Genomic DNA, 13,350 nt, shown 5'->3' on the forward strand with positions numbered 1-13,350 from the left:
ATAATGACCTGGAATAGTAGGGATCTCAACGAGCCCAACAAAAGGAAGGAAGTGAGAAGAATGATTGAAATGTAGGAAATCACTATTATGGGTATACTGGAGACGAAAGTAAGGCACAATCAAATCGATACTGTCAGTAAAGACTATTTTGGAAGAGACTTGTCTTATATTCACACATCAGATAAGTGTAAAAGTAGATTCTGGGTTGGCTAGAATAATAGTTTAGTTGAAGTCAAAAAGTTATTCGATAGTAAGCAGGTCATCATGGTGGAGATTGTTAGTAGGATACTATTTTGTTGTTATTTATGGAAGCGATGTAGCAGGAGAAAGAAAACATTTATGGAGAGAGCTCAAGAGTAAAATCAATGATGATGAGCCTTGGATCCTAATGATCGACATCAATGTCACGAGATTTTTCCAAGAAAGATAACCGGAAATGGGGATCACACAAGACATGTTGGACTTCAATGAATGCATTGGAGACATCAACTATATCGAACCTTCTAATTCAGGTAATCTATTTTAATGGTTAGTTACTAGAGGGTCAAAAGAAATGAGGAAGAGTCACATTGATTGTGGGTTGATCAACGAGAAATTGGCAGATCTCTACCCGAGAAGACTAAAGATTTTGAGTAAAGATCTCTAATCATTGCCTTTTTAATGTTTGGATGAAAGATGAAGAATTTAAAGGAGTAATGATAGAAACCTGGAATACCAGTATCAACGGGACAAAGATGTTTAAATTTTGCAAAAATCTTAGGATCCTGAAAGCTAAACTCAACAAGTTAGACATAAAGAATTACAGCGGTATATCAAAAAAGTAGAGGAAGCACGAGTAAAATTGGAGAATATTCAAAAGCAAAATCTTGAAAATGCAGAACCTACCTAACAATCAAGCCAAGGAGAAAGAAGGACTAACAAGTTTCAAAGATCTTTACTCAAAAGAATAAAGTTTCTTCAAGCAGAAGTCTAGAGAAAGTTGACTTTCTTTGTGAGACAAAAATACTACCGTCTTCTATAGGAAATACGCGGTTCGAAACTTCAGGAACCAAGTCATCAAATTGAAAGATTGTAATGGGAAAATGCTTCAGGGACATGAAGAAGTTCAAAAGGAAGCTACCAGTTATTATAAGGGTCTTATTATAGCAAAACTGAGTAATGAAGGACTCAATGCCAGACTTGGGGTGTTGCAACAAAATGTTCTAAGAACAATCGACAATGAGGATGATGTTAAGTTGATAGAAAGGGTCAGTCAAGAAGAGATTAGGAATGCTCTGTTTACGATGAAAGGAGGTAAAAGTCTAGGGCCAGATGGATACAATGCGACTTTCTTCAAGGAAAACTGGGATATAATTTGGAATGATTTAAGTGAATGGGTCTTGGAATTCTTTCAAAATAGGAAAATGCTTAATCAATGGAACATTATAGTATTGATTCTAATTCCCAAAATCTCACTTCCAGAAAATATTCAGGACTTTCGTCCTATTTCATGATGTAACATAATCTATAAAATCATTTATAAATTTTCTTTTGCAAAAATTTAAAACTGTTATTTCAAAATTAATTAGTTTAAGGAAATTAATTTTTATTCTGAATCGTTCTATCTCTCATAACATACTTCTTATGCAGAGTTTATTGAAAATTTATGGGAAGAAAGCTAAATATTCGAGAGTGACTTTCAAAAAAGTACCACAACAATTCACGTAATTCTCTTTCTTAATATATATATATATATAAAAAAAATAGGACTCGAAATTTTAGATGAGCTTTACATTTATTTTACCAACCGTTTGTTGTCTCTTAGGTGTCATTTTCTTTTATTTATTTTTGTATTAACAATTATTTTTTACTACATAATTTATATTTTTATCCTGCATCTCCCTTACTCCCTCCACAAATTCTCTCTCCATCCATAATTTCTTCAAAAATAAATAAGGATATTCATCGAACACCATCTGTGCATCATTTATCAAACCAACTTTTGCATACATATCCACCAGCGGATTGCCTACGAAAACATCCGATTCAAACCCACAATCTGCCCATGAATCTGTTATCTGCCTGCCTAAATCAACAGAACCTTCGTTTATATGATAAAATGATCATAGTTAAGAAAGCAATACGATTCAAATATTCAGGACCGTCTTTCAACATGAGCTTGTACTAGTCAAACTGGAAGACGCATACCCCGGATAGAATTGCGTTACAGGAAACTCCATCTCTCCTGGTATTCGAGTAAAGATATCACGCATCTCACGGAGTTTGCCGGACATGGAATATACAGAAATGATGGTGTTCTAGGAGCAAAGATTTGAATATGGAATTTGATCGAACACTCGGTGTGCATCAGTAAGAAGATTGAGTTTTGCATAAGAACTGATGAAATTTGGTCTTTCAGAATCAGTTGGTCATTCATTGAGGGAAAAACAAAGAACCTTCACTTGAACTTCATCTATCTTCGTTTACTATGTAGGTAGAAGATTAGGAAAACACAGCTATCGAATCCTCCTCTTCCTCAGAAAAATGTCGCCCAGTTCAATGAATTCAGCAAGGGAAAGTATTTTGTAGGCTTCGAAAGTAGGGTCACATCGTCTTCAATGAACGGTGTCTCATCGTCCAGCATGAAATTCAAAGTGCCATAGAATTTGAATTTAGAGAGAGATGCAGGATAGAAATATAAATTATCTAAATATGTAGAAAAAAATGATGTGGTAATATAAAATAAATAAAATAAAATAACACAAGACACAACAAATTGAACGTTGGTTAGGTAAAAAAAAAAAGCATTATTTGGTCAAATAAATGTAAGTTTGAGCTTTATAGGCTCATTTACAAGTTCGAGCCTTATATGATTAAAATAGGCTCATTTACAAGTTCGAGCCTTATATGATTAAAATATCTAAATTCGAACCCCTAAATATATATATATATATATATTTCTCTCTTCTACCCTCCATTTTAACTTTATTTTTTCTTAATATATATATATATATATAAATAAAATAATTTTATAATATTATATATAAATATAAATTTTTTGAATGGAAAAATATATATTTTATATAATTAGTGAAAAATATATACAGTAGACTCTCGATAAAATAATATTCCATAAAATTATAACATCGATAAAGTAATAAATTCATATAGTACCGACTGGGGCGAATAACTAAAGTAATAATTTCGATAAATTTATTAATTAATATAATTTTTTGGCGCATATAGGTCTTAACCGTTATATAAAGTAATAATATATATTTAATAATTCAGAGTACCTTAGTGAAATATGAGTCCAACGTTGTCTGTTTTGTATGAAAAATTTATATCCATTTGAATCTCATCCCTTACTTTTTGTAAAGCTTTATGAAGTTGTAAGAGAAAACCAATAAGTTTCATTACTTCTCTAATTTCTTCTTCGCGAGAAACATACTCTAAAACACGACTATCATCCTCATTGTATTCATCATTATTGTTTTCTCTAATTAAGATCCTCAATCATTTTTTCATCTTACAAATAGTAGAAGAGAAGATAGAAGAGTTGTAAAAGATTGTGTACTGTATATATGTACTTGAAGATGAATATTTTGAAATAAAAATAATCCTACAACATAGGATATTACACCATTTACATATTAAATGACTTTAATAATAAAAAAAGATTTTACAATTGATTATACTTTAATAACTTATACAATAAATGAACACTACTATATATAATTTGAATTTTGAAATTCAACAATATTAAATAAAATTATATTTTATTATTATACATGTAAAATAATAAATTATTACTTTATTGATTCAATAATATTTCGATAATATAATTTATAAATATATGTATAGATTAAATGTAGTTACATTATACATATTACACTATATTATATTTCATTATTAATTTTATATAAATACATTTTATCTTTTATCATACACTTTTTCTCTTAACATATATATTTATATATATATAATATTTTATTTATGAAAACAAATAATTTGTTGATTAATATAAAAATTAACTAATTGATAATAAATATTAAATATAAAATATATATACATACACAAAATAGTAAAATTATTTCAACAATCTTAAATGATCTAGAGATTAAAGTGTTAACATTTAATACTTAAGAATAAGGTTCAAATTTCAAGATATGCAAATTTAATTTTTCAAAAATGCATTCTTGACTATAAATGTATTTTTTTCTATCACTAATTTTATAAAATATATATTGTCTTAAAAATAATTATATATATATAATAACCCTATAATATATATATATATATATATATATATAAAGTTTTATAAATGGTAATTAATAATAATAATTATTTTCTCTCTCATTATATATATATATATATATATATATATATATATATATATATATTCTCATTAATCATATAAAATATATAATTTTTTTATCAACAATTTAAATATATATACACACAAAAAATAATAAAATTATTTCAACAATATCAAGTGGTCTAACGGTTAAAATGTTCACATTTCATGTTTAAAACCTGGTTCGAATCCCAAAATATGCAAATTTAAATTTTTAGGAATACATTCTTGACTATAATATCTGGTGGCACAACTTTTAAACAAATATTACGAGACATCTAAAGTGTGAGGCTGAAATTAGTGGTTGGTTTGGCAAACATTTTAAAGTGTGAAGTCACAATATAGATGTTGGGTGGTGGGTGATTTGTCTAGTGTGAGGTCGGAATTAGTGGTTAGTTTGACAAACATTTGAAAGTGTGAGGTCCCGAGATGAAGGTCGGGTGATGGTTAGTGATAGGTTTGACGTTGGATAAGAGATATGTGATTAATTGAGATTAGTTGTTGATTTGTTGAAGGGGGAGTAATAAAGAGGTCGACTAAGATTGGTGAGTGGTTTGTCGATGGATAAAGAAACATATGAAAAGTGTGAGTCACAAGTTTATGGTGAGTGGGTGGTTTACCGAGGGGATAAAGAGACATATGAAAAAATGTAAGTTATAAGATGAGGGTCAATTCGGGGATTAATAGTTGAGTTTGAAGAGAGATAAGATGTGTGTCATGGTCAATTGTGGGATTAAGTGGGTGTCAATGGTATAAATTATATGTTAACATTAAGTTTAAAATTAAACTTAATTTTTACAAACTAAAACCAATTTTAAAATAATTAGATTTGAATAATATTAATTTTATCTAAATAATTTATAAATATATTTTTTATATATTTTTGTCCGTGCAAATATACGATATTCATGTTAGTTTAATTAATATTATTAACTAAAGGTGAACTATATAATATTTTTATATAACTAAATTTAATCACATTTGCTTAATTTTATTTATTAACGTAATAATAATTAGTATTAAAAAATATTAATATAAATTTAATATGGTTAAATAATTCTTTCTTTTAATTAATGATATTTTACGCATTAACCATTATAAGAAATGAATGGTCAAAAACATATTGTTATTAATTAGGTAAAATTTACAGATATACAGATTTAATGCAAAGTTTTAAATACGTGATTCGACCGGAAGTTCAACCGGTCCTACCTCGAAATGGTTGAATGGGCGACCCAACTTTTTACTTTTGTACGGTTACTTTTTGAACGAGTCAAAAACCGGTCCGACCGAATGGTTCGATTAGAAATTCGAACTAAAAATTTCCGGTTCGAAAGGTTATCCATTATTCTATTGGATCCATTATACTTTTATATATTTTTTCTCCTCGGTAGGCGACCTTGACTCTAATCATTTCCGCATATGCATTTTATCGCTTCATGGTTAATCATCTTTAAAATAATTTGTACCATGGTCAGACCAAAAGTTCAACTAGTGGTAGACGGTGGCGGCGGATGTCTTCAAAGAATCTGATAACTCTTATTGATTTCTTTCTATGTTTGTTAAAACTGAAGATTAATATCTTGAAAGGATCGATGAGATTTCTCCATTTTGTAGAGAAAAAAGGTTCAAATGAAGGGGAGCGAGAGTCCAAGAGATGGGAAGAAGAAGAAAGACAGAGATAGAAACATCAGTCCGGTCTCTAAACATTAGATCATTGGTGACTGCGGTTGTGTAAATTAAAGTTAAAAAAGTAACTATGATTATGTTAAATATGGAGAGGTGGTTGTGTAAATTAAGGTTAAAAGAGTAATCATGATTAAGAGTAATTATGATTAAGTTAAGAAATGATTGATTTGGGAGGTAGAGTGTTTCTTTTGGTATTATCTTCTCAGCCATTGTAATTTATTACTTTAAATAATATAAAAATTAAAATCTGGTCTGACCACTAATATACCCGTTGTGGTCGGACCCAAGTTTGCCGAAAAGATCAGGTTGATGACCGGAACGGTTTTTAGAATAATTATTTAATGTTTAAATAAATTAGGTAAATAATTCAACCTTTTTTTTGATATTGGTAAATTAAAAAATAAATCAAATTAAGACCTAAAATGAATGACTGCATAAAATAATTAGAATCAATTATCTTTATTTACTATTTTTGTTTTTGAAATGAAGGTCACATACTTCAAGAAAAAAATAAAATTCTTCAATTATTTTTTAAATAGAATTCATTTATTTTATATTACAAATCTGAAAATTCATCAAGAAATTATTAAAAAAAGGTTAATTAAGAAAACAAAATAAAATAAAGTTAAAATTTATTAATTACTTTCATACCCAATAATATTTAATTTTTTATGCTTTCCATTATTATTATTTTTAAAACCTTAAGAATATATTAAAATTTCAAAAATATTTGATCAACAGACAAAAGTATATTAAAAATACATTTTTAAATAATTATTTATACATATATATGATTCTTATAAACAATTTAATCACCATAATATTTTACAACATTCATTACCCTGGCTATAGTTTTAAGTATCCAATATCTATTTAAAATTGATTCAAACACAAATTAAATGTGAGTGCTTAAATATTAATGAAAATATAGAAGGAACCATATCACAAGGTTCATATATAAATATTTTATCTGTATAAAATTTCAAATGTGAGATCGAAATAAAAACTAAGTTGTACTTATTCCTCACATTAATTTGTTAAGAAATTTTATTGGCACTCTTAATTCAAACATAATCATTTAATTTTCAAATTATATCTTAATTTAACAACGTTTAATTTTTTAAAAAATAGAACGCGTGCGCCAAACAAATCTTAATACATTGTTAATATATTTTTTGAATTATTTTTGTATATGATATGAACTCAAATAAAAAAATGTCAAACATTGTTTTTTAACATTTTTTTATATTAGCCTCTATTTGATTTGTTTTAAAAAAAAATAAAAATACATTTTACCTTTTTATTCAATATTTTATACCATTTTGAATGAGTATTCTTCACCAATATTTTTATTTTTATTATTGTTTTACAGATGTTTTTTTTATTTTCCGTCACAGTCGATTATTTTTTAATGTGTTTCTTTTAGTACTTATCTCTAGAGAAGTCCTATCCACAAGTATAAAAGGCATACCAATACACCATTTTCTAATCACCTCCTAAACAATTTCTCACAATAAAATTTTAATTTTGTGAATTTCTCTAATCTCTAACTCTTTTATTATATATATATATATGCAATGCTTTTGTTTATGTTTATGTTTATCTCATTTATACATAAATATTTGATAGGTCAATAGATAGTTAAGTTATATATCAAAATAGGGATAATATATAAAAACACACTTATTTTAATTTTTAGATCTGAGAGATTTTTTTCCATAGATTTATTTGATCTATTCATTTTGTATCACTTTAAATTATATATACTAAGATTAATTTTGTATAACCATAAATTATATGTGTTTGTATCTATATATTAAATATAGAAGGAAATATGATTATATATCATATATCTATATATTTATACATATATTTGTATGAAATTTTAAAAAGGAATAGTTTTAGATCTGACTTCTTTCATCGATTTCATATATATTGAAAAAGAGATGCAGATAAGGAAAAAAACTTGTATACATATTTATATTAATTTTTTATCCGACTAATTTAATGATAATCAATTTACTCTATTAATTTTGTATTTAAAGTTAATCTCTTATTCTTATTTTAAATCATTGATTTGAAGATCTCATTGTTAAAATGTGATTTAAATCATCATTTTAATTTAATTGTATTTTACTAATAGTTCTGTTTGTATGTGATTTATATTTTACTTATATTTTACTTATATACTTTCGATATGGGATTTATTCTAATTGTGAATGTAGTTTCTTTTATATACTAAGAAACGTCTTTCACTCCCATTATCTTCCAATGTGGGATTCTAATTGTGCCAAAAATAAATAATTAAATAAATATATATATATATATATATAGGGAAATGATAGATAGCGGGAAAAAATTGACAGGAATATGTAGGGAAATGATGTGTCAACTCTTTATTAGATTGAAAATGTAATTGGAGAGAGAATTTTAAAATTTTCAATCGAATAAAAGGATGACACGTCATTTCCCTACATATTCCTATCATTTTTTTCTCGCTCTTTGTCCTATCCCTAAAATTTAATTGCAAAACAAAACAAAAAATTTAATGTTTAGATCCCAGCAAAATAAAAAATATATATATGAAATTTCATATTATTTTATCTTGCTGGGATCTAAACATTGAGTTTTATAAAAGTTGTTAAATTGTGATTCAATTAATTGATGGAATATTGAGATATATGATGAGAATAATTTATTTATTTATTTAACGAGAAAAAAGTTTCATGTAATTGAAATATGATATTTGTGGTTCATTACATAATTATTTGGAATCACACTTTTTGTGATTCTTGTAATATAAATCATTTGGAAAAATAATTAATATTAATAAATCATTTTAAGACAATTAATTAATTTTAGCTTTTACATAATTACTCATAATAAAAAATGGGACGATAATGGTCAACTGCGTAATGAAAATAGAAACTTAATTTAGACAATTTGAGGTACAAAAATTTCATAAAGAATTCCTTGTGTTATAAACCAGCAGTGAACACAACAGTGAACACAGAGAGATCTCAACGGAGGAGGAGCAGCTTTTGATCGCGAAGAACGAGCGCATATGAGAAGAAGTAAGAGTTTATTTGAATTGAAATGAATTGAAATCATGTATTATTATTTAATTAATTTTTTGATCACGACTTAATGTCATTTCATTAAAGAAACAAAAAAATCGGTGAGAATCCAAAATGAGTCAAAATCAAAGCTAGACAAACCCTAGTTTTTATTAAATCAAATGAGTAAAAGCCAGAAAGTATACAAAACCTACAATATTAATAGTCTGATTCAAATGAGAAATTCCATCATTGACTAAGCTTCATTGCATTCAAAACGTTGTTAATCATTTTCTTTTATGTATTTTTCTCTTTCTTTTGTGAATATATTGTTTTTCAGCATCAACGTCAATTTTTCTTTACTATTCATCTGAATCTCAATATTCGTTTTACTTTTTCTTTGTTTGCAAGTGATAGTAATAATTCGAACACCCTTATTTTTCTTCTGTTTAGCACTCTTTACCACAATTAGTGATTGAAATGTTTCATTTGATGATAACTTTTTGTGATCAATGATTACCTAATTTCTTGGAACTTTCTTAATAAACTTCCCTTTAGTTGTATCAGAACTTAACTGGAAAAAAAAGATTTTGTTTCAGTATGTCAGTATGTCAAGGGATGTTTGTTACTACTCGTATCGTTATCAATTATTGCATCCTTGCTTGTCCCAACTTTGCCTTTTAATTGTGCATTTCCTTACTTCAGCTTTACCTAAATCTTCTTTCCTCTTCTCATCTACACTTCCATCCCCTGATATTCCATCTTGGTTTTCGGTAGTATTCTTGGGAATCTGACTATCAACTTCTTTGTTACTACCCTTTCCTTTCTTTCCATTTGTCTGAATTGCTTCTAATTTCCCTAGTGATTTCTCTTTTATCTCTTCTGTTGTGTTCTTGGCTTTTTTTATATGTCATCTCATTCCTGATTCTTCAGTTCATTTTCTAGACCATTATGATCTTGAGATTTCTGGCATTTATGCTTTTCTTCAATTGTTTTTGCGCATTTAGCGATGAAATGTTCAAAGGTATCACAAACAACACATGTATATGTTCTCAATTCATATATGATGCCTATGATATAAGAATCATTTATGTGTCAATTAATGTCCTATTCTTTAATTTGATCAATTCAATTTTAAATGGTTGCAGGTTGCTAAAGTTTCTAATATAGTTTCCGGGTAAGTATTAATTTATTGAATTAATTCATACATTCATTTTGTTTATATATCTTATAAATGAATAAAATTGTATATTAATAAATAATGCAATATGTGACAGAAGTAGGAACATGTGGACTAGTCCTAACAACAATTACATGGTCCAAGGGCAGTCTTCAAGAATGGGATCAGAACAAAACCAGATAAGAGCAACAATAGTGATGCCGGGACAAGGTGGTAGCATGTCTAGGGCCTGGATGAATCATCCGTATCATCATCATCATCATGTTCATCAGCAGCAGCACCAGCAGACACCACAGCAGCAGTTGTTTCCAGGGGATAAAATAGGCAGGAGTATGATTTGGCAGATTGCAATGATATCCATGGAAGAGGTTGTTAAAATGGCCGAGATGGGGGAACCTCTGTGGATCCCAAATCGTTCTGATTGCGGTATCGGGTTCAAGTTGAATGAGGATGAGTATTTTCGGATTTTCCCCATAGGATTTGGACCTCGCCCTGGAAGTCTTTACTGCGAGTCCTCTCGCCACTCCACCACCCTTAATATTAGTTCTCATTCTCTTCTGGATATTTTCATGAGTCAGGTACGTACTAGATAGCTAGAATATATTATTATTTTATTATTAATTATTAAATAAAAAAAATGTACTGATGATGATGTTCAGGCTAATTGGAAGAGCTTCTTCAGTGCCATTGTGTCAAAAGCGACGTGTTTGGAAATCTTGTCGAGTGGATTGTCTCCAGGAAATTATAATGGTGCATTGCAAGTGGTAATTAATTAAGTGTTTGTTTAATTATATATAATGGTTGTTGCATTATTTCATATAGTTTATATGAATGAATGAAATTGGTTGCTGCAGATCTCTATAGAGACGCATGCGCAGACTTCTTTTGTTCCTATCCGTGACAACGTGTTGGCAAGGTACTGCAGGCAAGTGGGTGAAAAGAAGTGGGCAGTGATGGACGTTTCTCTTGACATATTTCGGGAATTCCATCTAGTGAAATCGAGGAAAAGGCCTTCCGGGTGCATAATTGAAGATACGCCCAATGGATTCACAAACGTGACATGGATAGAGCACGTTGAAGCACAACACGTGACTGGTGTTCATCCAATCTACAAGGCTCTGGTCAGATCCGGGTTAGCTTTTGGCGCCAAACGTTGGCTTGGTATTCTCCAGAGCCAAACCGATCGTCTCTTTAGTGTCATGTCCAACACCCTGCCCTTTTCTGATATCACCGTGGCGATGAGTTCGGAAAGTAAAAGGAGCCATACTTGGTTGTCTGAGAGGATGGTAGGGATCTTTAATACGGGAGTAAGTGTGGCGACAGGGAATGTTTGGAATATAATTCCATACATTGGCCCAAATAAAGTTAGAGTTCTCATGATCAGGAACACGGATATTCCCGGTCGTCCTGTAGGGGTCATCCTTGTCGCTACATATTCCTTTTGGCTCAATGTCCCGCCCATCACTGTATTTAAATTTCTCCAAAACCAACAAACAAGGAGTCAGGTATTGTACCTCTTTCAATTCTGTCTTTGTATATATCTTGACAAATTAATTAATTATTCTTGTCTTAAATAAACAGTGGGATGTTCTTACATCTTCTGAACAACCACTTAAAGAAATCTCCCGCATTGTGATTGGCCGAGATTCTTCTAGCAGCGTATCTGTGCTACGACTTAATGTAACAAATCTTCTTAAGTCTTTTTCTGCTTATATACATTATGAATTAATTGATTATTAAAAAGGCATATATGTATAATATGCAGCCTGAAGTACTGGTCCTGCAAGAGGAAAATTGGGATCCAATGGGAGCATACATTGTATATGCCCCGGTTGACAGCACGGCGGTGAACCTGACTTTGGTCGGAGGGGATTCCAACTACGTGACAATGCTTCCTACTGGTTTTATGATAGGTCCGGACGGTCTGGGCAATGGAAGTGATGGGGCCGGCTCATTGGTAACTTTATCCATCCAGATTTTGGTTGATTCTAATCCCAATATTGTGGTTGAACAGCCATCTGTGGACACTCTTACTAATTTGCTCAACAATACCGGGTATAGTCTCATGATTGCCTTAATGAACCAGTAAGATGTTTTCTCTATCTAGCTATTTGACTATTTTTTTTTTTAAGATCTAGCTCTTTGTTTTAATTGAATTCAGTTACTTTGGCAGCCTTCAATTCTATCTCATTTGCTGAGTTTTCTTTAGCTTTTAAATATTATTTTTTATTATTTAATATTTTATTTGCTATGGGTTTTTAACAAGTTTAGGACTCTTTGCAAGTTTAATCTAGATAGATAGTTAGTGATTACTTTGTAATTATTTAATTCAATATCCTCCATTTTATTATTCTTCATTTCCAAATATTTTGTTTTAAAAAAAAACAGAGTTTAATGTCTTAAAATTCCATATATTTTCATTTTTAATTTCTATCAAGTTTTATTTGGGAGTTTTAAATATTTTTTCTAGATTGTTTAAGTTTTAAATATCATTTTTACTATATTTGTTTACATATCTCTAACATTTGCTAAGGCCTCTTTCCAAGGTTAATCTAACTAGCATAGTACATAAATAAATTTTAAATTTTCTTCATTATCGACATCATCATCGTCATCATCGTCATTAGACGTGTGATCGTCTAAATAAAAAACAAAATTCAAAAATAAACAATCCCAATTTTCTTTAACTCTAAAAAGATTTTACTTTAAAAAATTTCATATAACAAATTGAATATAAGTACAACATATATAAAGTTGAAATATACGTTACTCGCCCCTCTATGATCGACGTCGAAGTCGTCATCATCATCATATTCATCGTAATAATAATAATAATAATAATAATAATAATAATAATAATCACAAATTTAACCACCAATATACTTTGTTTCCCAATCGACCTCACTTTCACACTTGGTCAACCAACGAAATCATTCACATATTTAACCACTAAATTTTTTTATTTCCTAATGGACCTCTCATATTACTAATATCGAGACCTCACTTCGAGCATTTTGCACCACAACCATCTCATATCATTATCGCAACATCTTACCCCACTTCGGCTAACCACTACAATCCAAATAATT

General features: G+C 29.1%; 1 protein-coding gene across 1 annotated transcript; it reads left to right on the plus strand.

Moving 5' to 3' along the window:
• The first annotated feature begins 401 nt into the window (after positions 1-401).
• On the plus strand, positions 402-12,350 carry LOC124935175 (homeobox-leucine zipper protein MERISTEM L1-like). The gene is made up of 9 exons (XM_047475625.1): positions 402-512; positions 1,092-1,293; positions 9,787-9,854; positions 10,230-10,258; positions 10,359-10,839; positions 10,921-11,025; positions 11,116-11,727; positions 11,843-11,941; positions 12,027-12,350. The coding sequence occupies exons 1-9, from the start codon at positions 402-404 to the stop codon at positions 12,348-12,350; spliced, it is 2,031 nt and encodes a 676-aa protein (XP_047331581.1).
• Positions 12,351-13,350: the final 1,000 nt, after the last annotated feature.

Source organism: Impatiens glandulifera, chromosome 4 (genome assembly GCF_907164915.1).
Source record: "Impatiens glandulifera chromosome 4, dImpGla2.1, whole genome shotgun sequence".
NCBI classification, from domain to species: domain Eukaryota; kingdom Viridiplantae; phylum Streptophyta; class Magnoliopsida; order Ericales; family Balsaminaceae; genus Impatiens; species Impatiens glandulifera.